Raw genomic sequence first — 27,245 nt, forward strand, 5'->3', positions numbered from 1 at the left:
ACAAACAGAAGCCAGGGGCTTGCTGGCCATTATCTCTAAGACACACATGCATAGTGTGTCTGCGTGCACAACGCACACACAAACATCCAAACACACATGCACATGAGAAAAGAGGTGCATTTATCTGGAATCCTGCGGTAGTATTGGATGCAGTGGTTCAGCCTTTCTGCAGCTATGCAGTGACATCCACAGATAGATGAAATCAATATCTTGCCTAAGTATTAACAAATCTCTTCTATAGTATTTACCGTGGCTCTCGTTTCGCTTCTGTTCTTATTTATATATTTATCCTTTCTTTGATCAATTAGACGAATGGCTTTATGGGTTTCTTCAAAGTCCTGGTTATTGCTTTTACCCATCAATTCTTGTTTTTCATGTCCTCTTTAAACAACTTTATTATTCTTTAGTTTTCTGATATTCCTAGCTTCTTCCTTGTATCTCTAAGACCTTCAGAATCTTGGATTAATTACTAAGAGGACATACATCTTCCCTGGATTTCTTTGTGTGTATGTGTATGTTTGTTGTGCATGTGTATATGCATATTCACATGTGTGGAGGCACACATGTGTGCAGGTTCACACGCATGTACGTGAACATGCTTATGGAGGCCCGAGGTTGGCATCACATATCTTCCTTGACCACTTTCCAACTCGCTTGCTGTGGAGATTCTGTCACTGCCTCGGGAGCGCTGAGATTACAGGCTGGCTGCTAAGCCCAGTCAGCTTCCATACAGGTTCTGGGGCTCCAACCTCTGGTCTTCACCATAGCATGGCAAGCACTTTCCCTACCAAACCATCTCCACAGCCCTGCTCACTGTGTTTAAGCCTCCCTAGAGACAAAAGGTTTTAAAATAACACGATTTTACTAAATGAATTGTTTTGTCAATAGCCCATGTATTTTAATGCAGTGTAGTTTTTATGAAGATTTGCTTTTAGTTTAGATTATGTATATGTCTACATGTAGCTATGTGCAAGTGAGTGCAGGAACCAGGGAGGCCAGAAGAGGGTACTGGATCCCCTAAGGCTGGAGTTATAGGCAGTTGTGAGCCACCCAGTATGGATACTGGGATCTGAAAGAACAGCAGCTGTAACCACTGAACCATCCTACCCCGACACAAGCACAGTCCTCTTGACTCATTCTGACTTTTGTCCTGGATTTCCTTCTTGGCCTCTGTGTCTTTTAAGGTAACTTTTAAGAATACCCATGTAGTAAGGTACCCAAAATTACATCTTCCACTTCTGTCTAACCTTCTTGTGTGCTGGTGGCTATGAACCCACCAGCAGACGTCTAGGAATCTGTGACCCCCAGATAACCAAGGCTGCAGCTAGCCTTGCTTCTGTGTCTCCTGTGGCATTAACTGGGCCCTGCTCCTCAGAGAGCACACCCAATGGCTACTTGCTCTGTCCCCACCGGGTCTCATAACTACTCACACATTTACTCCAGTGAGGCAACCCTGCCTGAATAGACCACACTCTCACTCCCAGAGAGAGAGAACACAAGGTGGGTCCTCGCCTGAGAGAGGGGACCTTGGCGCTGTCTCCTGACTGGTTCTTGGTCCTGCATCTTCTTACTGCTCAGAAGCTCTGCCTCGGGCTCCTTCTTATTTGTGCCTCTGGGAAGAGCTTAACATCCGGGGTAGTGAGGAGGCACCAAGCTCCAAGCACTTTGCGATGACCTATAAGACAGTTCTCCATTCCATTCCACAGATGCATAGACTGAGGTAGAGAAAGCCCACTGCCCTCAGTCCCTCAGACTAGGAACAGGGTTTTAAATCCAGGGCCACCTGAGTCCAACACCTGATCTGTCAATCTTCAAGGCTTTTGACCCTGGTACCTCTGCCCCTGCACTTTCTACCAACCAACCTGAGTCTGTGACTCCTCAGCTATCGTCCCCAACTGGACTGGGTCACTCCACTTTTTGCCTCTAAATAAGGAGATTTCTGAAGGCAAAAAAAAAATGCATTTAGGTTGTAAAGAACATAGAACTTAATATGAGCTCAATAAATAGTAGCTGGATTAATGGGTAAATGGTTGGAAGGCATGGGTCAGTGCTAAATGAGTAGGTGGACAGGTGGCTAGGGTTATGGGTAGTTGAAAAAGTGTACTGACAGGAAAATAAATGGGTTGATAGAAAAATGGATGGATGGGTAGACGGACAGATACATGAATAGACAGATGAGTGAATAGATGGTTGGTGGACAGGTAGATGAATAGAGAAATGAGTGGGCAGATGAAAGGAAGAAAGAAGAGGGAGAGGGAAGGAGGAAAGGAAGAAAAGAAGGAAGGAAAGAAAGAAAGAAAATGCATGGATAGATTAATGGGATCGGTGAACAGGCAGATAGATGCTAAATGCCAAGACATGGACAGTGACGACACATAAGCCTCAGGGACCAGTCACTCTAGAAAACAGAGATCCAGTGCCTGGAAGACAATGACACATATGACAGCTCAGGGCAACCAGCTGGTCAGAGGTCGGTTCATGGGCGCATGCTCAGTGAAAGCTCCTCACTCCACGGGAGTCCAGATCTGGAACTGCCCTGAGCTGGATGCTTCTTACTGTCTGCTCTAACCCTGAGAAGCGGAAGTGACCACCATGCCTCGGTCCCTTCTGCCTGCTCAGCAACATACGGCTGCATTTGCTAAAGAACCAACAGGCCCCAGTGAACTTTGCAACACAGACTGCAGGTGAGGGGAGAGAACATTCCAGTTGCCACCAGACCAGCACCCAGTGGGTGCCTGGGAGCCCAGGTTTGGTTTATCTGCAGCAGATGGGAGCAGAAGTTGTAGAGTTGGCAAGGCTAGTTTGGGGCCTTATGATAATTTCCACACAAAGGAGTTGAGAGTGCTTGCAAATAGAGAGGTGCAACAATGTACACAGAGCAAGGGTTGCTATGGTTACCTGTATCTCAGGATGCTGTAGGTGAGAGAGTGATGCAAGGCAAGGGTCAGGCATCGCAAGTCTCTGGCAGGTTACAGAGATACTGCTCTTGTCCTGGAGGTCCAGTGTCCCTAACAAGAATCAAAAGTTAGCCCGGCATGGTGGCACATGCCTTTAATCCCAGCACTTGGGAGGCAGAAGCAAGTGGATTTCTTAGTTCTAAGCCAGCCTGGTCTACAGAGTGAGTTCCAGGATAGCCAGGACTACACAGAGAAACCCTGTCTTGAGAAAGAAAAATAAAAACCAAGAATCAGAAGTTGAATCTCCCAAGGAGCTGCTGCCTCTTTAGAACAAGTCTGTAGAAACACAGAGAAAATCCTGGGCCCTCAGATGGGGGTGGGGAGCGGGGAACGGAGGTGTAAAACAGACAGAAAGTTACAAACTATCAGAGAAGTTTTCTGCCTAGTTAAACTTTAGCTATCTGGCTCTCCAACATTAATTTGAATATTAATCATTTTGAAGAAAAAAAAAACATATCCACACAATTTTTTTTCCTTTAAACACCTGTCATCCAGATCCTGACAAATGGCCTGCTTGGCAGCACTGCTGGCACCCTAAGTCCTGAATGGCAGCCCCCTTTTCTGAGCACCTCACAGGTCCCTCCCTCCATGGGGGTGGGGCGGGGCTTGGGAAGTGCTCTGGCAGTGTTCTTTCAGCTCTGTTGCTCCCATTCTACCCATGACTTCCCCCAAAGAGGCAATGCTGCTCTTCAGTCATCTCCCAAGACATCCTCCACCAGCCCCAGCCGGACCAAGTGCTGGGTATGTCTGTGAACCATCATCTCCCAGACAATGTAGCCAAATAACATAAAGATGCCCAGCCCTCGGCTTCCCTGCATCCCTGCTAGACTACATGTGCTTATATCTACATGTGATTACATACCACATGTGCTACATGTAATTACATCTGCTTTACATCTCTCTGCGGGGCCGTGGGTGTAGGGGAAGAGTGGGGAGGGAGAGAGCAAGTTGGAAGAAGGGAATGAGGCAAGAGTAGGAGTCAGATGAGGTTTATATCTCAAAGAGACTGGGAATCCCCAGTGCTCAGACCCTGGCTCGTGAAGAGATAGACCAGGAGTGGTCATGGGAGGATACCCCAAGGTACGGAGGCAGCACCTTACTTCTGAGGGAGCTGCCAGAAATAGTGTGGGCTGTGTAGAAAAGATCACAGGACCAGCTAGCCTGTGGAATGGGTTCAGAGAGATAATCCAAGTGACAGGCTCAGAACAGCTCTGCAGACAGGGCTCTGCTCAGTACAAGTTAGGAAGGCTGAGGAGAAGTCCCTGGACCAGTTCCCACATTATTCCCAGCAGATATGGCTTGGAGGAGCTACAGTCATCATGGGAGGCTTCAGCAGAGGGTAGCTCCAATCAGCCAGGCACATACCAGTGGTCAAAAGTAGAGGAGAGCCCAGGCTGTGGGGGTACTGTTGAAGTTGGAGGAGGAACTTTGTGTAGCCTTTACAACACCCACATGCGATGGATGGATGTTGGGGTGGCATTTGAAAGACCCAGCACTTACCAAAGGGAGCCATGGTCAGCCAGGGAGGTCCAGATTTAACGTATAAATGCCTAAAACACCAGTCTTCATAAACGGGAGAATGGTTCTTGGCTGTAATTTCATTCAGTTATGAATAAAAAAATGTAATTCTGTGTCTGTGAGTTGTAGTGTGTGGATATCAAAACCTTCACATTTGCATGTGAGAGAATCCCTAAAACAGGATTTATTTGGATAACCTAATAAATCCCCTGTAATGGTTAGTCCTAATTGTCAGTTTGACAACTGAGGATTGTCTGGATTAGGTTGGCCAGTGAGCATGTCTGTGAGGGATTGTCTTGATCATCGTAACTGGTGTGGGAAGACCCAGCCTGAAAGTGGGCAGTTCCATTTCCTGGTTTGGGGCCCCTGAACTGTGTAAGAGCAGAGAAGTCTAGCTGAGTAACAAGCATGCACACATTCATCTCTCTCAGCTTTTGTCTGTGGACGTGATTAGCTGTTTTAGGTTCCAGTCGCCTTGACTTCCTGTTATGGTGAACTTTAACCTAGAATGGTAAGCTGATTAAAGACTTTCTTTTCTACTTTTCTTACTTTCTATTGGGGAATTTTATTACAGCAATAGAAAGGGAGTTAAAACAGCCATCCAGAGTGGAGAACCAGAGAGCCAGGTAATAGGATTAGACTTTTATGTACTAATGACATGAGATGTCCATGAAAAAAGGTAAGTGGAAATGTTCAGTGTAATTTATTTTAGGTGAAGAAAAAAGAGGCAACTTTTAGTGTATTTTCTATTACTAATCCCCACCACAAGGCTGGGTAATTTATAAAGAAGAGAAGCTTATTTTCCTAGCAAGTCCAGGGGCTTGGTAAGTTGTTTTTTAATTTTTTTTTTCTGTTTCATATCATGGTACAGGGCACCATCCTGTGATACAAAAGAGTAAGTGTGCTGGTTTGTGCATCTTGTCTTTTTCTAGAGAAACCAGACCTGGGCAGAGGCTCTACCTTGAAGATGTTGTCTAATCCTCCCACACTTAACACTATCACATTGATTTAAGGATTAAATTGTGTATATAATATATACATACATATATACATACTCATATACAATACACATATATACATGCCCACACACACACACATATATATACATACATACACATATACATATACACACACATATGAGACTGGGTCTCATGTAGTCCAGGATGGACTTAAATCACTAGTTTGCCAAGGATGACCTTGAATTTATGATTCTCTTGACTTTATCTCTTGAGTGCTGAGATTTCAGGTATGAGACACCACACCTGATTTACATAGTGCTAGGGATGGTATCTAGAGTTTCATGCCTGCTCTACCAACTGATATGCATCCCCGCCCCTCAGTATGTGAATATTTGAAGGATAAATTCAAACTACAAATAGAAGGAAAGAAGGAAGGGGGATAGGTAGGCAGGTGGGAGCTTTTCTCCACAAAGAAGGGAGAAGCCCTTCTCCCGTGGAACTCTGCCACCCAGCCTCCTGATCCCCTGACCACGTCACTTGCCTGCTCCTGTTAATTCATTATGCACAGTGTGGAGGCATATTTGTTGTAGGGAACCTCAGAGTTGGCTCAGGACTCCCAAGACCAAGTTCTCAGCACAATGAGATGCTTTTGCTCCAGAGGGATAGAAAGCAGGGAATAAGAGAGAGAAGATATGGGATGTGGGCCAAGGGGCCAAGGAGAGGGGATGGGCATTTATTTGTCCTGGTGGGGACAAAGGACTGCTTCTGGATAGAGAGGAAACCAATGTGGCACATAGGAAAATGGTTGTTTGTGGAGGTAAAGGGGGAAACAGTGGGTTAGAATGTGTTGCTTGATTTTAATTGGGCATGTTAATTAGGTGAGCCAAAGGGGACTTTTCATTGTTGGACTTCAATACTCTGAGAGCCAAATCTTGGTAGTCAGCCTCAAGAGGAACTGAGAACTTAGGGACTAGAACTTGATGATTAGCTTTAGGAATGCCATCTAACAGTTTTTAGCAAGGCAGAGGGGGAGAAGGGAAAGGCCTGCCAGGGCCATGTTTACTGTGCTTGGCCTGGCTAGAGTCCCTTCACCTGTGATAGGGCTGGCATTGAAATTGTCCCACATGAAGACAGTACTCCATCTCTAAATATCCAAAAGGATGTTGGGAAATGGAACTTGATTTCTTCACCAGGCTCTGAGAGGCAGGTCTAAGAATGATGTCTCAAACATTTAAAGAGGCTCTATTTTATTTGAAGTAATATATTTCTAAAGAAATCAGGGGAATAGTGGTCTAGGGAGGAGGGCCTGATAGGTGAGGGAGGTGGCTGTAGGATCAGTTGGTTTATATTTATGCTTTTATTTCCTCCCCTGGTGCTAAAGGTAGAGTCCATGCATTTTCTCTTGAGTGAATTGTTTACTCTCTCTAGGCTTGGGCTAGCCCCTGGAGAGCCAGTCTATCTAGGGTTAGCTAAACCTTAAATAGCGAATTAGTTACTGTTCTCTTGCTGTGAGGAGCAAAGAAACTTATAGAAAAACACCTTTGGTTTCAGTGGGTCAGTTTTATTATCATCATGCCAAGGAGTGTGGCAGTATGGGGAGGGGTGCTGGAGAAGTAACTGAGAGTTTATAAGTTTCAGGCAGAGAGAGAAAGAGGGAGAGAGAGAGAGAGAGAGAGAACCTGGCATGGGCTTTTACAAACCTCAAAGCCCACCCCTAGTGACACACCTCCTCCAACAAGGCCACACATACACCAGCAAGGGTACACCTCCTAATTCCATCCAAACAGTTCCATTAGCTAATGATTAAGCATTCAAACATACAAGCCTGTTGGGGGCAATTCTCACTCAAACCACCACATTAAAAGGGAGTGGTTCTCCTTTGTCTATCATGGTGTACCACCTGAAAGATATGCTAGAGCAATGGTGGCACAGAGCTCGTACCTGTTGGCTCGTACCAACCAATACCCGACCGGACTTAAGGCCCATTTCTTTCTTTTTTTTTTTTTTTTTTTTTTTTGGTTTTTTCGAGACAGGGCTTCTCTGTGTAGCCCTGGGTGTCCTGGCACTCACTTTGTAGACCAGGCTGGCCTCGAACTCAGAAATCCGCCTGCCTCTGCCTCCCGAGTGCTGGGATTAAAGGCGTGCGCCACCATGCCCGGCTTAAGGCCCATTTCTAAAGATGGAACCCATTTCTGACACTACTTGGATAACTAAGTGTGAGACCTGGTAACCTGGGGACCTAGGGCAAATAATACTGGTCTTAAAAAGAAAAGAAAATGTAGTGATCAAATGACTCCTAATGATATTCTGCTCTGCTCATAGATCAGTGCCTTGCTCAGCCATCATCAGAGAAGCTTCCCCCTGCTGCAGAGGAGAGGAAATAGAGAGATCCATAGGCTGGCATTACACATAGAGTGAAACACTCAGCCCTAAATGGGATGTCTATCAAAGCCCTTCCTCAGAGCTCAGGGAACTCCACAGAAGAGGAGACAGAAAGAACGTGAGAGCCAGAAGGTAGAGAGAGCACCAGAAAACAAGGACCTCTAAATCAACATGAGCACAGCATTTATGAATCCACAGAGTCTGAAGCGGCCTGCACAGGGCCTCCGTGGCTTTGCATGCACTAGGTCCTCTGAGCTTACATGATGACTTCTAGTTTAATGTTTTTATGTGATCCTTGAGCATGTGAGCAAGTGGGTCTCTGACCTTTGGGCCCTTTCTTGGGCTCTTTTTCTTCCATTGGCCTGTCTTTGATGTGATAGTTTTTGTTTTAATTTGCTATGTTCTTAAAACTGAATGGATGAATGAATGTAAACCTAGGCACTAGGGTAAAGATTAACAGTGGAACTGTCATTATATCTTCCAGGAGAGGGGAAAATCAGTTTTCTCCAGTGGAGTGACACTGGGTATATCAACCACTCCAGGACAGGGCTCATGTTCAGGAATAGCTGGCTAACATGCAATGGACTATGCAACTTTGTGTGTGTGTGTGTGTGCATGTGCTCTATTTTGGTTAGTTTTTTCTTTCTTTTTGGGTGATGTTTTTTTCTAAGTTTTGGGTATTTTGTTATTGTATTAGATTTTTGGTGGTTTTTTTTTTGAGAAAGAACTTAAATTTGGTGGGTAAGGAGGAGGAAAGGATCTGGATAAATTTGGGGGAGGGGAAGAATATGATAAAATATATTTAAATTAAAATTATATATATATATATTTCCAATAGGAAAATTTTTGCTTCCTGTTCCTGTGATCTTATATTCTTCTTATATTCTTCTTAAAATTGTAGTTCCGGGTAGGGGAAGAGTGGAAATATCACTTCTCGCTGGCTACCAGCTAAGAAAGGAATAACAGTGTTAGGAGGAGCGATTGAGCTGAATTACCCAAGGAAAAGTGGGTTGCCTTTCCATAATGGTGGTAAAGATGATGATGTCTGGAATACAGGAGGAGTCCTTTAGGGAGTGTCTTGGTGTTATAAAGTCCTGTGATTAAGGTCAATGGGACACAACACCAATCTAATCTAGGTATCAACTGGATCATCTGAAGTAGGAAGATAGACCTTACATCTGGGTCACACCTTATCATGGCGGCCTATATAAAGCTAGTGGAAGAAAAAGGCTTTCACTTTTGCCCAGCTGGCCTCTTTCCCACACACAAGTTCACAGATCTTGCTGCTGAGCCTTCCCTCATGGGCATTAGAGACAACTTCTCTGAGATTCCGACATATACTGAAGACATCCAGCTTCGTGGACTAAACAACTCCGTGGGGAGACAGCCATTGTTGGACTAACTGGACTAGACCACAGTCTGAATTATATCAGTTTTGCTCATTATGATGGAGAAATGATAAAGCTGTTAGTGAGGTTTTAGAGCTAATATCCTGACTCAGGGAGTCTCAAGGGATCAGGCTGGGCAGTCTATTTATTTATTTATTATTAATTTTGTGTGTATGTGAGTACACTGTTGCTCTCTTCAGACATACCTGAAGAAGGCATCTGATTCCATCTCTGAGCCATCTCTCCAGACCTAGGCAGTCCATTTAAATGTGTTAGGCAAGAGACAATGAAAAGCAGAGAAAGATTTAATCCATGTGGCACACTAGGAAAAATAGACTCTGGACATTGACAGGAACTTCAGGTTTAAACAGAGGAAGAGTTGAAGCAGTGAGTGAGGTATGCCCTGGTCAGAGCGCTCGCTGTCTGGCTCTTTATGATCTCAGGTCTCCTTCTGCAAGGCGTTCTGAAGAATTCAAAAGAAGTAGCTTGTTATGAGATGACTGCTTCTGCCTGATGTTGTTCTCATGATAGGGTGATTGTCTGCCATCTGTTAGATCATAGTGTGTCTTACTTTTCAGTATAATCTATATGGGCCATATATTAAATAGCATCTTTAAGCATCAAGTGTACAAAATAGGGTGATTTAGGGTGTGTGTGTGTGTGTGTGTGTGTGTACCATTCTTGGAATCCAAGGGGTCTGAAGGATTAGGACAGTGATATTTGGGTGTCTGGAGCAGGACGTTGTAAAAGCAGGTAGGAAGATAACTTAGTTCCTATCTTTTTGGGGTAGGAAGATAATTTGATTCTTATCTTTTTTTTGCCTCCAGCCATGAAGAGAGATGAGGTTGGTCAGCCATTTTCGACCTTGGCCCTTCAGAAAGACATTCCTGGAGATATGAACAAGCTTATGTGTTGAGTTAGTGGGTGACTGAGCCAAAATAAATGGGGTATGCAAACTACAGGTTGATGTCAGGCCTTCATGCATTCATCCTACCTTCATTCATCTTGCCTTGGTTACCTTCTAGGTCCAAATGAAGAATAATGCCTTTAAAAAGGACTTTTAGCCAGGCAGTGGTGGCACGTGCCTGTGATCTTAGCACTTGGAAGGTAGAGGCAGGCAGATCTCTGAGTTCGAGGCCAGCCTGATCTACAGAGTAAGTTCCAGGACAGCCAGGGCTACACAGAGAAATCACGTCTTGAGAAACAAAGAAAAAGTATTTTTATTTAGTCATATATGGTAGTGCACACCTTTAATCTCAGCACTGAGGAGGCAGAGGCAGGTGAGTTCCTGGGAGTGGGAGGCCAGACTGGTTATATATATATAGTATGTTTCAGGACAGACAGAGCTACATAAGAGAAAGAAACTGTCTCCTTTTTAAAAAGGAAAAATACTGGTTCTAAGTGATTGTTATCAAGTCATGGTTAATAAAAGTTGAGATACTAACTTTTAAAGTTATCTATAGTAAAGGCCTATGTGATGTATCGTAAATATTGCCAAATGTGTAGGTGGCTATACCAGCTGCTGTGATCAGAATATACGATGATCTCTGCACCCCCCCCCATTCCTCTATGTCATATTTCAATCCTCCCTCCAGCTCTAACTCCTGGGAACCACTGATTTATTCTCCATCCCTGAGAACTCATCTTTCCAAAAATGCCATATATATGGCGTCATGAGGGAAGCACATACCTTTGTGGATGTGGTTCATTGACCTAGCACAATGCTTTTTTTTTTTAAAGATTCATCTAAGCTAGGGTATAAATATGTTTTAAAAATTATTTTAATTTTTATTTACTTACTCATTTTACATCCTGATCACTGCCCCCTCCCAGTCATCCGCTCCCACAATTCTCTCCCAGCCCCAGCACATCAGTTTTCTGTGACTCCCTCTAAGGCCAGGCAAGACAGCCCAGCTAGAAGAACATATCCCACAAACAGCCAACAGCTTTTGGGATAGTCCCGCTCCAGTTCTTTGGGACCCACATGAAGACCAAGCTGCATATCTGCTACACATGGGCGGGGGGTGGGGAGAGGCCTAGGTCTAGATCATGTACGTTCTTTGAAACAACCAGATTTTGATGTAGAAGTTGTTTAGCCTTGAACTTTTAAAATGATAAAACTCTTTTTGAACATTTCATGAAGTACAATCTTCTGGCTGTTGATTAACGGGAGAGTGTGGCAGTGTCCACTTAGACGCCTGTATCCGCCCACTTCTACTAGACACCTAGAGCTCGCTCCAGCCTTGCTATCTCACTCCAGGTCTGGATGGCGCAGGTGAGCTCTGCTTCTGAGCAGGCGTTTCACTATTTCGGAGAAAGTATGCTGCGGCCTCCAGGGCATGTTGCTGAGCTCGGAGTCCCTTACCATAGTTCTTTAGCTAGGGGACCTCTGTGTTGAACGGCTCCAACAGTGGGGGCGGGGCTGTCTCCTGGCTTTTAGACAAGAGAGCGGTTCATCCTAGAAGGTCCTGGTGTGTGCCCTTCCCCCGGGTGGTTGTTGCTCTCGTGCCCATTCTTCACTCATACGTTCCACTGCCCCGTCATAGGCGATACACCTCACAGAGCGAGCCTTACTGTGTGGGTTTCCTCAAGGCTAGGGAAGCCTTTCTGAGCCATTGACTATTTGAAGTCTCCAGTTGTTCAGAGCTGTCCGAATGGATGGATACCTGAGCCGGGCTCACCCTCTGCCTCGCCCTCCACATCGCCCTCTGGCTTGCCCTCCGCCTTGCCCTCCTCCACCTCGCCCTCCTCCGCCTCGCCCTCCGCCCCCGACTGTGTCCACTAGGAACCTGCAGAAGAGGCCCTCACCACCGGTCCACTGTGTTTCCCGGTCTCTCCGGGTTAATTCAACAAATGGGTGTCTGAACTCGGCTGATAGTCGTCCTTTTGAAGATGATGCAGCTTTAGCCCATCCTCAGCACCCTGAGCGCGTTGTGGTCGTTCACACGAAGCAAAATCCTGTGGAGGAGTTTTCCTCTACATTTTTAGGTAGCCAGCACGAGTCAGTGCTGTCTAGGCCCAGGATGTCCCGAAGCTCGGTGATCCTGAATATGGTCTCTAGTATGGCCAAAGACACACTCCGTTTTGTTCTGGGACAGCTGGCCCCGATTATATGGTCTTTTCTTACTGGCCAATTCGTGAGTCAATCTAGGAAGGAGACACAGATTAGTGCTCTCCAGGAGAGCAGTCAAGTTCAAATCAAGGAAAAGAAAGATCTCCCTACCGTGGGAGAAGGTGGAGAAGAATTTGCCAATCAGGAGGAAGGCTCCCCGGTCACAGAGAAGCCTTATGATCAGGGAAAGGACTCTGATCTCAGTGTGAGTGCCTCGTCGGCTTTTACACGTTTGTTTATCAATGGTGTGCTCTCTTCGTTTATACCCAAGCCAGGTCCTCTGGGTAAACTTATCCTTTTCAAGAACTCAGCAAAGAGCTGGATTAAGGTAAACCAGATTGCCTTCAAGAGCTCATACAAGCGAAATGCCATCGCCAGCTCTTACAGTTCCTCTCTAGCACAGTGGCCACCAGAGAAAATTTGTGTGGATGCAACCGAAAGGGCTGCACCTGATGCTCCTTCAGGAGCCCAAGGTGTTTTCAAAGACTCTGCTGCAGGTGCTACACGAAGTGCTGTCTCAGGTGCTGCTCCAGGTGCTGCCACAGGTGATGCTGCATGTGCAGCCCCAGGTGATGCCCCAGCAGCTGCTTCTAGTATTGCTTCAGGTGTTGCCCCAGGTGCTGCTGTGCCTGATACCAGAGGTGCTGCCCCAGGAGCTGCTCCAGGCACTGCTGCAGGTGTTGCTCCAGCCGCTGCTTCTGGTGCTGCTGCACATGCTGCCACAGGGGGTGATGACCCAGGATCTGCTTCTAGTAATGCTGCAGGTGTCCCAGGTGCTGCTGCGCATGATACCCAAGGTGCTGTCCCACGTGCTCCTCCAGGCACTGCTGCAAATGCCACAGGTGATACTTCAGGGGCTGCCACAGCAGGTGCTGCCCCAGGAGCTGCTTCTAGTAATGGTGCAGGTGTTGCTCCAGGTGCTGCTGCACGTGATACCCAAGGTGCTATTCCTGATGCTGCTTCAGGCACTGCTGCAGGCATTACTCAAGGTGCTGCTTTTGGTGTTGCTGCACTTGCCCCCCCAGGTGCTGCCCCAGGCACTGCTGCAGCTGTTACATTAGGTGCTGCCACAAGTGCTGCTCCAGGTGCTGTTACCTCAGGGGCTTCTGCGTGGGCTGACCCAGATGATGCTTCAGGACCTGCTACAGGTACAGATGCACACGCTCCTCAAGCTGCAGCACATGTTACCCGAGGTTCTTTGAGAACTGCTGCTGCATGTGCTTTGAAAGAAACGGCTGCACATGCCACCCAAGATCCTCTGAGAGCCACTATTGCGCATGCTACCCGAGGTGCTTCAAGAGGTGCTGCTGCACGTGCCATCCGAAGGGTTTTAAGTAGTGCTGCAGCACCTGCTACCCAAGGTGCTTCCAGGGGTGCTGCTGCACCTGCTATGGAAGGTGCTCTGAAAGGTGTTGATGCGTGTGCTATTCGAGATGCTGCCAAAGGTGCTCCTGCATATGCCGTGCCACAACCAGGTTGGGCTTTATCCCAGCTGCAGGTGCTTCCCAAGAAACGCAAGGAAAAAAGCTATAAACTTAGATCTTCAGGTAGTCCGGAAAGAAAGAAAAAGAGACCCAGTGAAGCAGAGCACAAATGGGTGTCATACAGTGTCACAAATGCTCCTCAAGTTCAGCAAGGAGACCCATGAAATGGCTTCCCCAAACCTGATATTCCAAGGCCTCTGAGACGTAAGATCCCTGTGTTGCTACCACCCCATAGTCGAGGTGTTCTGCCCCAACCCCCAAAACAATGGTTTCATATCACTGTACACAACTGTGGCCTAGAGAAGGAAACTGGACCTTGAAGGGTTAGTGGAAGGCTGTGTAGACAGCAATACCACACAGCTTTCCTGTTTTCTGCTGTGTCTGCTGCAGGAACCTTCTTCAGCACCTTTCCTTTCGGTCCCATCACTCATTCAGAGGGAAGAGAGAAGTAGGAAGATTAAGATCCCTAAGCCTGGTTCTCATAATATGCTCCATTGGCTGCCTCTGGGGGTCATTTTTCTTGGTTCCCCCTAAATCTCACTTTGCTTTGTCCGAATATAAAGAAACAGATTTATGTCCCCCAAGTACCTGCCTGCTTGGTATTTGCAAGTAACTTACTCTAGCTTTGCTCTTTGGTCAGCCCAAGAAACTCATGTGGCCTATGGAAAATGTGGTAGATCCACTAAGCTTGATAACTCTACCCAGAGAGACAGTATTCTAATCTCACCCACTTCATGCTACAGTAAGGCAAAGTTGAGTGATTGGTGTATGTTGGTCTAACCCCGTGGATCCTGGAACATAAAGGGGAGCTTCAGGTTGATTTTCCTCTAGGTGTCAATCAGGGTGGCTACTGCTGATGGAGATGCTACTTCTGCCTCATCCGGTGCTTATTTGGGCAAAATAAATGCACACACACAGACACACTCACACACACACACACAGACACACACACACAGACACATACACACACACAAACAAATACACAACTGCTTGATGTAAAAAAATGAGTTATCTGTCCTCACGAAACACACATACACAAACCAAGATGGTCTAGATCAGCGGTTCTCAACCTTCCTAATGCCACCACTCTTTAGCACAGATCTTCACCTTGTGTTCTTTCAATGCTACTTTGTAACTATAGTTTTGCTACTGTTATGAATTATAATGTAAATATCTGATACTTTTCAATGGTCTTAGGTGACACCTGTGAAAGGGTCATTTGGTCCCCAAAGGGTTCGTGACCCACAGATTGAGGACTGCTGGTCTAGATTAATCTTCATATGGCCTCTATGATATCAAACACTTTGTAGTTATTAACCACCCTTTATTTCTCTTCACATACTCTTATTTGTGTCTTTTATAGGTGATGGTGCCAAGGCCTGGGGTCATTAAATGACCTGTAAATGACCACATGTCACTGAGCACTTAATGCTGATCTTCAATTCTGAGCATCCAGTTTTTGTACTCTATAAATTTAGTATAATATCACATTCTATGTTAGAGTCATTTTGGCACTTAAATAAAATTGTTACCCAGTATGCTCGTTGCAGTTTCTGATTTATAATAGTGTGAGATACATATAATCTCTTAATATTATGTCCCTTTTGTTGGTCACAGCTGTGACCCCCCCCCCAGAAGCCTAAGAAGTCTTCCCAACATCCCATGTCTATCCTGAGGATGGTCATTTGTTGCTGAGGGTTCTGGCTCAGGATATTCTTTGACCCTTTAGTCCTCGGAACACTGCAGTGGTACCCATTTCTATTTAGAGCCTTGGTGAAAGTTACCCTCTCTTCTTGGAACCAACCTGTCTCATTTCTACTTCTCCTGCTATGATAAAATACTCTGACAAAAAGCAAGTTAAGGAAGTCAGGGTTTATTTGGGATACAAGTCCAGGTTATAGTCCACCACTGCAGGAAAATCAAAGTAGGAACTTGAAGCAGATGGTCACTTCTCCAGTTTAGAGCAGAGAGAATAAGTGCCTACGTGCTTGCTTGTGTTCAGCTCCGTGCCTACCCTTAGAAAGCACAAGACCCAAACCCAGGGAGTGAGTGGCGCCACCTGTAGTGGACAAGTCCTCCCATCTTAAAGCAATCAAGATAATTCCCCACAGACATGCCTAAAGTCAACCAGGTCCAGACAAACTGAGAGCCTCTTCCCAGATGATACTGGGCTCTGTTGACAATGAAAACTAAGCACTGTACACTCCATCTCTAGCCACCAAAGCAACAATCTCTGTGTCCAGAGCAAGATGACTCTCCTTTGACTGGCATCATGATCTCTCATCTCTGATTCCTAGGTATTCAGGTCGGCAATTCCAGATGAATTACAAATTCATTATCCCCTAGTGCATTTTTCCATATTTTTTTAACATCTTTTGGTTTTTACACTTCTTTGATTTGTTTGTTTTTGTTCGTTTGAAACAGGATTTCTCTGTGTAGCCCTGGCAATCCTGGAACTCACTCTGTAGACCATTCTGGCTTCGAACTCAGAGATCCACCTACTTCTGTCTCAGAGTGCTAGGATAAAAGGCATGTACTCCCAGGCATTCTGTGATTTTTAAATGTGAAATATATGGTTGATAAATAGAGATTTTATGTCTCAGTTTAGAATTCTTCTCAACCCCCAGATATCAACTTAAAGCAGGCTTCCCAAAGATTAGTAAATTTACCCAGGAATGGACATTACAGAAGGAACGTGTGTATCATGGTAATCTTTGCATATATTCAAGGAGGTGAAGACAAAGAGGATTGTATAATTTTTATTTATTTATTTATTTGAGACAGAGTTTCTCTGTGTGGTCCTGGCTGTTCTGGAACTCAATCTGTAGACCAGGCTGGCCTTGAACCCAGAGATCAGCCTGTCTCTGCCTCCTGAGTGCTGAGATTAAAGGTGTGCACCACCATGCCTGGCCTGTAATTTATTTTAAAACACTACCTTTTGGCTACAAGTATCAATAACAACAGTGGCCCCAACTGGCCCAAGGTTAAACTAGACAGACAAGGTTTGGTGTGGACCATGTATCATTGTAGAATTATTTTCTGTGTAAGGTTACTTGGCTCCACACAAGGTTATGGTCTGGCAGGCTTTTATATTGGCCTTTTTTATTAGGCACATATACATGAGATCCCTTTCTTGATAACTTAAATGTATTTCTTTGAGTATAGGACAACTCCATTTGATCTTACAACGTTCACATAGGTCACCCACATAAGCAAAATCATGGCTAATATTGGTAATATGCTACAAAACTGGGGAGATGGGGAAATAACTGATATTGATAGTACATAGTTTCAGGTTGTCTAGATGGGGCCAATGAAGTGACAAGTATCCTACTTAATGAAATAGAGAAGCAGCAATGTCAGGGTCAGAGTTGGAGAATTGTAGTGATGGAAGCAATACATAATGGCTGTGAAGTTGCAGAGAGCCAGGAGTCAACTAACGAGGTCTCTAGAAGCTGGAGAAGACACCCTCAGCAGAAGCATAGCTCTTCTGAACCTTGATTTGTAGACGTTCAGGCAATGAAGCACTACTCGTTGGTAACTTTGCCTTCACTCAATGAAATAAACTATGTGCTGGCTAGTCTCTTGACTTGACACACAAACTAGAATCATGCTAAAGGAGGGAGCCTCAGTTGAGAAAATGCTTCCGTAAGATCTGGCTGTGATTGAAGAAGATAGGAGGAGGCCACCCTGGCTCTTTTATAGCTACCTTTGAAAGAAAGAACCTCATTCCCCCAGAAGCACACACCTGTGATCTAACAGTCTCCTACTACATAAGGCCTTACCACCTCATTATTAGCACAGCGTGCAACTAACTTCTAACAAATGTAGACTTGGAGGACACACTCAGCCAAACTGTAGCAATGGTGAACACCTGGATGTGAGAGCTTGCCACACAGTTGGAGGAGTCTCACTGTTGCAGCTCTGGCTGGCCTGGAACTTGCTATGTAGATCAGGCTGGCCTTTTATTATAGTTCTTATTGCTAAAACAATTTTATCAATAAGTTGTCCTAGATGCCCTTCCCCTTCCCTAGCCCCCCAAATTAAGTTCTTTCTCAAAAAACAAAAAATAACACCCCCAAAACCAAGAAAACAATAAAACCATGCCCCAAAAGAAAAAACAAACTGCAAACACCAAATTTTAACAAATGAAAACACACACTCCAACCTGTTGAGACCATCATGTGTTGGTTGACTACTGGTGAACATGAGGCCTGTCCTGGAGTGGTTGATATACACAGTTGCTGGGACTAAAGGTGTGCTCCACCAGGCCTGACAAGGTTGGTCTTGATCTCACAGATAGCTGCCTGTTTAGCCTCCAGAGTGCTGAGATTGAAGGCATGTATTATCACTTCCTATTCCAGTTAAAGGGGAAAACAAAAACCAAAGCAAATGAAAACAAACAGGTGATGGTGGCGTGTACCTTTAATTTCAGCAGAGAGGTAGAGGCTGGCAGATCAGTTCCAGGCTAATCTGGTCTAATGAACGAGTCCCAGGATAGCCAGGACTACACAGAGAACCTGTCTTGAAAGACCAACCAACCAACCAACCAACCATAAAACACAATAAATATCCCCGCCCCCCTCTGTTGTCACAACACATATCTACTCCTTCCCACATCTACTGTTAAGTTCATTGTCGAAGCCACTGAACTGTGACCGCAAAGAGCGCTGCACTCTGGGGTCACCATCCTATGGTTGAACCTCTCCAGGCCGCTGCTCCAATTTCTTGGGTCCAACTGCTGCATTCCACACAGGTTTTGACAGATTCACTAAGCATTTTCCAGATGTGGGAATGCAGGGTTAGCAGTCACTTTTCTTGCCTGCAGCTTGATTTTAAATTCTGAGCAGAACCTATATGGCCATGCACAGTCTGTTTAAGGGGTTGGTAGGAGTCTTCCTACCGGGACAGGTGGGATCAGCATCTCTAAGTGTTTTAGATGATCTTCTGGGCAGGACCCTTGGCCTCACCTGTGAAGAAGAAAGGACCCCTAGGGATGCAGCCTGGGCCTTTAGTGGATATGGTCTGTGCCAGGTAGGCTCTATCAGAAGGGACAGAAGAAGCCAGTCTCCTCCCCTGGGGTTTCAAAGAAGAGCAACAAGAAGCTGGCCAGCCATCTCTGGCCCTTGCCTCCACTCAGATGTTCCCTGGTTGCTCCTGTTCCTGTGTCCTGAGCCAGGAGGGAAGCTTCTGGGGTTGGGTGCCACCATGGATAGATCTCTGTCGTGGTGCACCCTGCACTTTTAGCTCCAGACTGACCGAGCTCTAGATTTGTGTAGAGCCTGAAGCATCCCAGCTGATAGCTATCCAGATCTGCCTGCGGCATTTTCCTCCATCTTCCCACTGTCCCCAGGTCCCTTCCACCTGTAATTTCCCACTGGGCCTCAGTCCTCTCGAGGGGACAGATGGATGAGTCTTTTAGGCTCCCAGCACAGCGATCCCCTGAGCAGGAAAGCTGACAAGGTAAAGCTAAATTCTGACACTTAAAAACAACAACTACAACAACAACAAAACAAAGTATGGATGCTCATACATTTTTATTAATGTAGAGAACAGGGCAACTTAACTTGTTTGGTTACAAATATTAACTCTAAGCAATCTCTACCCACCCCTCTCCTTTTGAGACAGGGTCTCTCTACTTATCTCTGGCAGTTCTGGATCTCACTATATAGACCAGGCTGGCCTCCATCTCATAGGGATCCATCAGTCCCTGTTTCCCAAGCATTAGGATTAAAGGTATGGGCCACCAAAGCCAGCTGTGACCAGTCTCTTGATTCACACTGAGTCTTAACTTTGGCCTAGGAACACTTAAAATATGGCTTCCAACCTCTGGAAGCCACATTTCTAAGATGACCTGGTTCGTCTTAATGCCTTCCAGAACACTCTAGCTGTTCCAAGAGTCTGCCATTGTTGCAGCCAATACCTTTTGCCTCCCAGTCCTGTGAGCACAGAAATACAACTTTGGCTTTTGTCAGCCAGGTAGCCTGATGCCATTTGAAGTAACTCTGTATTTTCACTCCCCTGATTCTAATGGAGGTTCCTCAAGGTCCTTATGTTCAATCGTCATTCTCTCTTCATTCTCTCCTTGAAACTTGAAATCCTTCCTTTTACTGTGGTAGAAATCAAAGTTTACTTCAGCAGCCCTATTCCTTAAGTGGAGCAGGGGCTTTATTAGGCCCACATACCTAGTAAGTGGCAGAATCAGGATTCCAGCTTACATCTGTCCGACCAACTCCATTCATCTTCTTCATCTAACTGGATCCTGTAAACTAAGCCTTTAAGTCCAACCACAGGCAGTGACCATTTGCTTAACGCAATAGTGACAAGCTAGCAAGCAAACAAAACCACATTTACTGTTACTGCTTTTATATATTTTATATATATTTTTTATAATATTGTTTTCCTACCCTGCTTTGTCTAGACTTTGTTTGCCCACCCTTCGTGTTCTCCATTGGGGTACTTTAAAAAGTAATACACTTTGTTATGATATTATTTTGTTATTAGAAGTTTAGATAATGGGAAAACTGAGTCCACTAGCCCTCCCTCTCTTAAAGTTCTTTCTCCTCCTCCTTCTCCTTTTCCTCCTCCTCCTCCTCCTCTTCCTCTTCCTCCTCCTCCTTCTTTTTATCACCATAATCATCATCACTAGTGGTGCTGAGACTTGAACCCAGGACTTTGCACATGCTAAGTTTACCTAGTACTTCCCAGTGAGCTATTATCCTGTTCAGATCCTATTGTTAATACCTCAAATTTCCCTAGTATGGACTACAAGTAAGGAGTCAGTATTGATTGATGTATGGTTATCAACCAAAGTTGTTCTTTTATATATTAGCATATGTTAGAGAGTTGTATTGTATATGAGAGTTGGATGGCACGTACCTATGGTTTAGGCATGCTTTAGGCTATTTTATCATTTTCAAAATATTAATTGTTCATGTCTCTTCATTTCTCTCTCCAGCCCCAGACCCCCACTCCATCCTGGAAACCACTCATCTTTTTACTGTCTTCATAGTTCATGCAAAATGAGGTAGATTTAGACTCACAGAGCATGCAGCCCTTCCAGATTGGCTTCTTTTCTCCTTCTTTAAACATTATTTTCGTTTGTCTGTATGAGTATTGTGCCATGTGGGCAAGTACCCACACGGAGGCCAGCAGAAAGCATTGGATCTCTTGGAGCTGGAGTTACAGAAAGTTGTGAGCCACCCAGCATGGATGCTGGGAACCAAACTTGGACCCCCTGGAAGAGCCACATACCAAGCCTGTGTGCTTCAAGCAAGCCCAGTCTGTTTGGCTGTTGCTGGATCTAAAGCATTACTGAGTAAGCTTAATGCCTGTATTGGAAACACCTAGGAAGTCTAGTGAAAAAGGCCTTTTTCTATTATTTTCATTCACTCTGTCCGCAAACTCCCTCTTCATCTTCTCTCAAAACATGAGTCGCAGTACTGGAAATCCTAGCCAGAGTAGTTAAGCAAAAAAAGGAAGTAGCCTCTCAGTATTAAATGAGCTTGTAAAACTACCTCTTGTCGCTTGTGATGTGCTCTCACAGGCAGAAAACCATGAAGATTGTGTGCATGCACATACACACACACACACAGACACCATAACTTAACAAAATAAACTCTGCTTCATAGACAATTTTAGCAAAGGTCCAGAATATAAAATCAGCACACAAAACCAAGTAGTTTTGTTATAACACTGAAAAATTCAAAACTAAAAAAACTCCACTTATATTTATAAAAATATTAAAGAGAAAAAATACTTAGGAATAATATTAGTCAAGGAGGTGAAAGAGTTTTACACTGAAAGGCTGAAAATATTTCTCTCTGAAGGGAACTAAATAATAAGACAGAAGAGGAGCACACATACAAAAATTAGTTCAGTGAGAGATAAAAAGCCAGAAAATTATATAATAACTGAAGAGATTGTCCCAGCAATTGAACAACTGTGCAGGCACAGATGTCTGTACCAGTGAGTTCCAAATAATACCAATTATTTAAAGAAGAAATAAGTGATACTAAATAATTTGCCTGAACTAAAGACACTGCATCATAAAAATTATAGACCAATGTCTCTTATGAACATATGTAAGAATCCTCAACATAATAGCAAAATGGATCTGACAGCACATTAAAAGGATTATAAACCACAGTCAAATGTCATCTATTCCAGGAATGCACGTGCTAGTCAATATATAAAAATCAAAGCAACGCAGTAGCAGAGTGACAGAAAAGAGGGGGGGAAACCCATGTGGTCATTCCGGTGGATGGAGGAAATATGTTTAAAAGAATTCAATACAATTTCTTGCCAAAACACTTAGAAAACTAGGAATTGAAGAAAATTTCCCCAACATGATGATGGACATCTCACAAACTGCAGAAAGAAAGAAAGAAAGAAAGAAAGAAAGAAAGAAAGAAAGAAAGAAAGAAAGAAAGAAAGAAAGAAAGAAAGGAAGGAAGGAAGGAAGGAAGGAAGGAAGGAAGGAAGGAAGGAAGGAAGGAAGGAAGGAAGGAAAATGATGTCTACAACCAATATCAGACTCTGTTGGTAGAGAGCAAACATCTCTGTCTTCTCTCAGGACAGAGAATGGTTGCTGTCACCTCTGAATTGCAACCGCACTGAAAGCTCTAGCCAGTAAGAACATCTAAAGATATACAACATAAAAAAGGAAGAGAAAAAGGACGCTCATCACCATGTAGCATGATCCCGTAGGATTTGAATAATCCTAAATAATCCACACAACTGGAGCTAACAAACCCAGGAAAGTTTCAAGACACAAGACCAACACATAAGAAGTTGGTTGGGTGCTTATTTAACAGTGGCGAACAACTTATAAAAGATTAAGAAAACGGTTTCATGTGCAAAAACATTCAAAAGAATAAGATGTTCGGAAATAGATTCAACCAAATAGTGCTGGAAAAGTGGAGATCCGGAGACAATGAGAAGGTAGACTTGTGTACTGCAATAAAGTAGCGCCTCTGAGGCAACCGCGCTTCGTACGCAAACCAGAAGAGAACTTTTGTTCACGTGGAAGGCTTTGTGCTGTAAGATGGCCGTACTGTACACAGTGACGCCAGGCTTCAAGATGGCTGTACTGTCTACATTAATACACGGGTTCAACACAATCCCTGCTTGCATCTCTGCTAAAGTTCTGGCCACTGTATGAAATTCTTTCTATATCATGATTCAATTTAGTATAAACCATACAAATACTAACATTAAAATTTTCTTTTTTAAAAGACATTTTATTGATTTTTTTTTTTGCATCACAGCACGCACCCTAGTCCTGCTCATCTCCCTATCCCCTCACGTCTGAGATTTGTCCTTGCAACTCCCTTCCCCTCCCAAATAAAAAATACACAAACAAACAAATAAGTATAGAAAACATCTCATTGTGGAAGCTGTAATATGTCACAGTGTGTCCCACAGTATTTCCCTCTGTTCACACATCTTCACTTGTCTGACCTCAGAGGGAGAGGAAGTGCCTAGCCTCTCAGAGTCTTGAAGTGCCAGGGTGGAAAGGATGCCCAGAGGAGCCCACACCCTCTCAGAGGAGAAGGGAGGGGAGGGAGGAAATTGTGGGAGGGGGTAACTAGGAGGGACGCAGTGAGTGGGATGTAAACGAAATAAGTAATAAATAAATAAATAAATAAACAACACCACTATCAACAAGGTGCCTCTTTGCCCATTGCTAGTGGGTGCACTAAGATTTTTAATGAAATCTATTAACCCTCTTGGAAACAACATCTGTGTATCCCACAGTGACACCACCAGGCTTCAGTGAATAATTCTATACCTGGTCACACAGAGTCAGTGGGCCACAAAACAAAACAAAACAAAACAAAACAAAAAAAACATGAATGTTGGTTGACTAGTTAGTTTGTTTGGGTTAAAGTGTTTGCTGCCAAGCTTGACAACCTGAATTGGATCCCTGGGGCCCACATGGTGGAAGAAGAGAACCCACTCTTGTAAGTTACCTTCTGACCCCCGCATATGTGCCATTCCATACATGCATGTCACCCCCCCAAAATAACTGTAAATAATAAAAAGTTCAACACCAACAAACAGTGTTATAACTAAAAAAAAGACATGAATACAGAAAATAGACTAGTAAGGTGAAGGAGATCACAGGGCTGGAAGAGACTCCATGTGTGTGTGTGTGTGTGTGTGTGTGTGTGTGTGTGTGTGCATGGTGTGTACCTATACACACACATGTTCATACACCACACCCCTCGTAGGTCTAACGTACTGCACTGGATGACCACAACCTAAGAATATTTAGGCAACACTAATAGGGTTTAATGAATTAAAAAAATTTTGAGGACGCAAGGTGGGCGTGGCTTTGGAATGAGATTGAGGATCAAATACAGTGTGCAAAATTTTCAAGGAACTAATAAAGTGTTAAGAAATTTGGTTGAAATTGCAAACCTTCAGAAGGATAGCAATTATGGACAGAGTAGCGACATCACAACGTAGCTTAGAGGGGAAAGCAGTCAAAACAGGGTGCTTTAAGGTTAATTGGACATGGAATATTAGGGGAAAACCACGCAGAGCTGTAGCTTTTATTTTAAAAGTAATTCTTACATTAAAACCTTTCGAGGAGTCTAACTCAGATAAAACTGAATTTTAACACAAGGTTCTTCGGTGTTATAGTGTTGCTTACTGGGGAATGGATGGTAGGCAGGCCAAGGACCTACATTGTATATTTCCTAATTATAGTGTGTTGATTCAGCCAGGAATCATTACCATATTATTGTTATTATTATTATTATTATAGATTATATAAACAGCCAAGCCTGCAAACCCTCTGCCAGCTAGAGGAAGCCTACTGTCTGTGGTTTTGGATTCTGCCCTTCCTGGGTTCCCAACAGTGTGGAGAGTTGTATTCTTTCTTCACTTGAATTAGTGAAATGTTAGAGAACAGTCAGACACCAGGAAGGCGTCCTCAAAGTTCACTATAATAGGATACGAATGTTAATTTTCCACCAGTAGTATGCAAAGGTTTCTGTTGTAGTTTCATTTCTTGGACATGTTAAAACACCCTGAGAAAATGCATCTGAGGGGAGAAAGGGTTTGGCTTTGCTCACAGTTCCAGGTTACAGTTCATCAGCAGGGGGTGGGGAGATGGAGGGATGGGGTGGGGAGGTCAAAGTGGCAGGAGCTTGAGGCGCCTGGTCACACACAGCACAGCTGCAGTTAGGAGCGGACAGAACAGAATTCAGCGTGCTGGCTGATCAGCTTGCTTTTTCCACTCTTAGACAGCCCAGAACCCAGACCCAGGGGATGGTCCTGGCCACAGTGTCTGTCTTCTCACTTCAATTAATCAAAACAAGGAAAAACTTCCCTTACAGGCATGCTCGCTGAACTAGACCATGCCTGACAGAGACTCTCTTCCTACGTGCGTGGGCCCAGGATGTGTTAAACTGACTTAAAACTGCCAGATGTTTCTTCTCTCATCCTATAATCATGGGTCTTTTCTATAACATACATTCTTACTAGAGTGATATAGGAACTTGTGGTGGATTTGGTGTTTAAGCCCTTGACGGTTAGTGATGTTGATCATATTTCATTTATCTGTAGGTTCTTTGTATTTCTTTTTTCTCCAAAAATTTCTAATCAGATCTATTTTTAAATTTTAATTTGGTTCTTTATTTATTTTTTGCTATCAGGTTTTTGGAGCTTATTGAATTCTCTGTGTATTAACTTTTATTTTATTTATTTATTTATCTATTTATTTTTATTAGATATTTTCTTTATTTAAATTTCAAATGTTATCCCAAAAGTTCCCTATACCCTCCCCCCACCCTGCTCCCCCACCCACCCACTTCTACTTCTTGGCCCTGGAGTTCCCTTGTACTGGGGCATATAAAGTTTGCAAGACCAAGGGGCCTCTCTTCCCAGTGATGGCCAACTAGGCCATCTTCTGCTACATATGCAGCTAGAGACATGAATTCTGGGGGTACTGGTTAGTTCATATTGTTGTTCCACCTATCAGGTTGCAGACCCCTTCAGCTCCTTGGGTACTTTCTCAAGCTCCTCCATTGGGAGCCCTGTGTTCTATCCAATAGCTGACTATGAGCATCCACTTCTGTATTTGCCAGGCACTGGCATAGCCTCACAGGAGACAGCTATATCAGGGTCCTTTCAGCGAAATTTTACTGGCATATGCAATAGTGTCTGGGTTTGATGGCTGATTATGGTATAGATCCCCGGGTGGGGTAGTCTCTGGATGGTCTATCCTTTCGTCTTAGCTCCAAACTTTGTCTCTATAACTCCTTCCATAGGTATTTTGTTCCCTATTCTAAGGAGGAATGAAGTATCCACACGTTGGTCTATCTTCTTGGTTTTCTTGTGTTTTGCAAACTGTATCTTGGGTATTCTAAGTTTCTGGGCTAATATCCACTTATCAGTGAGTGCATATCAAGTGACTTCTTTTGTGATTGGGTTACCTCACTCAGGATGATATCCTCCAGATATATCCATTTGCCCAAGAATTTCGTAAATCCATTGTTTTTAATAGCTGAGTAGTACTCCATTGTGTAAATGTACCACATTTTCTGTATCCATTCCTCTGTTGAGGGACATCTGGGTTCTTTCCAGCTTCTGGCTATTATAAATAAGGCTGCTATGAACATAGTGGAGCATGTGTCCTTATTACCAGTTGGAATATCTTCTGGGTATATGCCCAGGAGAGGTATTGCTGGATCTTCCGGTAGTACTATGTCCAATTTTCTGAGGAACCGCCAGACTGACTTCCAGAGTGGTTGTACAAGACTCGTGACCACTGACCCACCTGTCCAGCTGTTTCTCCTGGCCACTGACCCACCTCTCCAGCCCTGTTTCTCCTGACCACCGACCCACCTTGCCAGCCCTATTTCTTCTGACCACTGACCCACCTCTCCAGCTGTTCCTCCTGACCACTGACCCACCTCTCCAGCTGTTCCTCCTGACCACTGACCCACCTCTCCAGTCCTGTTTCTCCTGACCACTGACCCACCTTGCCAGCTCTGCTTCTGACAGTTTGAGATAGAATCTTACAAAGGCTTTGAACCAGATATATATCAGTGTGGGAACTAATAGGAGCAGGGGAAGGAGGGGCGAGGGAGGCTAGTTCATGTCTGGCCAGAGTTCCTCCTATGCTCTGGGCAGGCAGACATGGAAGGGCTGCCAGATGCTTTCCACTTGGCCCCAGGTGGGCATCTAAGCCACTGACCCCACTGGACAGGGGGTGGAGGTGGACAAGGGGTAGTCCCCGACTAGGGACCCCAGGGAGACACCCTGTAGCCCTGGGGTTATAGGAGAGAGGGCTGAGGGAGAGAGGTTCCCACGTTCCTACACAGGCAAGAGTCCTTAGTCTGGGCCTTGACTGGAGCACATGAAGGCCTTCCATCGGGAGATTAGAAATGGCCTATCCCATTGTCCAAGCACCGTGGGCCTTGATGAACAGA

General features: G+C 44.5%; 1 protein-coding gene across 1 annotated transcript; it reads left to right on the top strand.

Annotated features, from left to right (window-relative positions):
- Positions 1–11,858: 11,858 nt before the first annotated feature.
- Positions 11,859–15,213, top strand: LOC147001523 (uncharacterized). The gene is made up of 3 exons (XM_085829327.1): positions 11,859–12,933; positions 13,159–14,004; positions 15,164–15,213. Exons 1-2 carry the CDS (start codon positions 11,859–11,861, stop codon positions 13,962–13,964), a joined length of 1,881 nt encoding a protein of 626 aa, XP_085685453.1. The 3' UTR covers positions 13,965–14,004; positions 15,164–15,213.
- The last annotated feature ends 12,032 nt before the right edge of the window (positions 15,214–27,245 follow it).

Source organism: Mus caroli, unplaced genomic scaffold (genome assembly GCF_978045245.1).
Source record: "Mus caroli unplaced genomic scaffold, Mus_caroli_1 scaffold_13, whole genome shotgun sequence".
Taxonomy (NCBI): Eukaryota; Metazoa; Chordata; class Mammalia; order Rodentia; family Muridae; genus Mus; species Mus caroli.

Coding starts and splice junctions, on each gene's coding strand:
- LOC147001523 (XM_085829327.1), top strand. CDS start 11,859: ATGGATGGATACCTGAGCCGGGCTCACCCTCTGCCTCGCCCTCCACAT. Junction 12,934..13,158: donor TGCTTCAGGTGTTGCCCCAG/GTGCTGCTGTGC, acceptor CAAATGCCACAG/GTGATACTTCAGGGGCTGCC.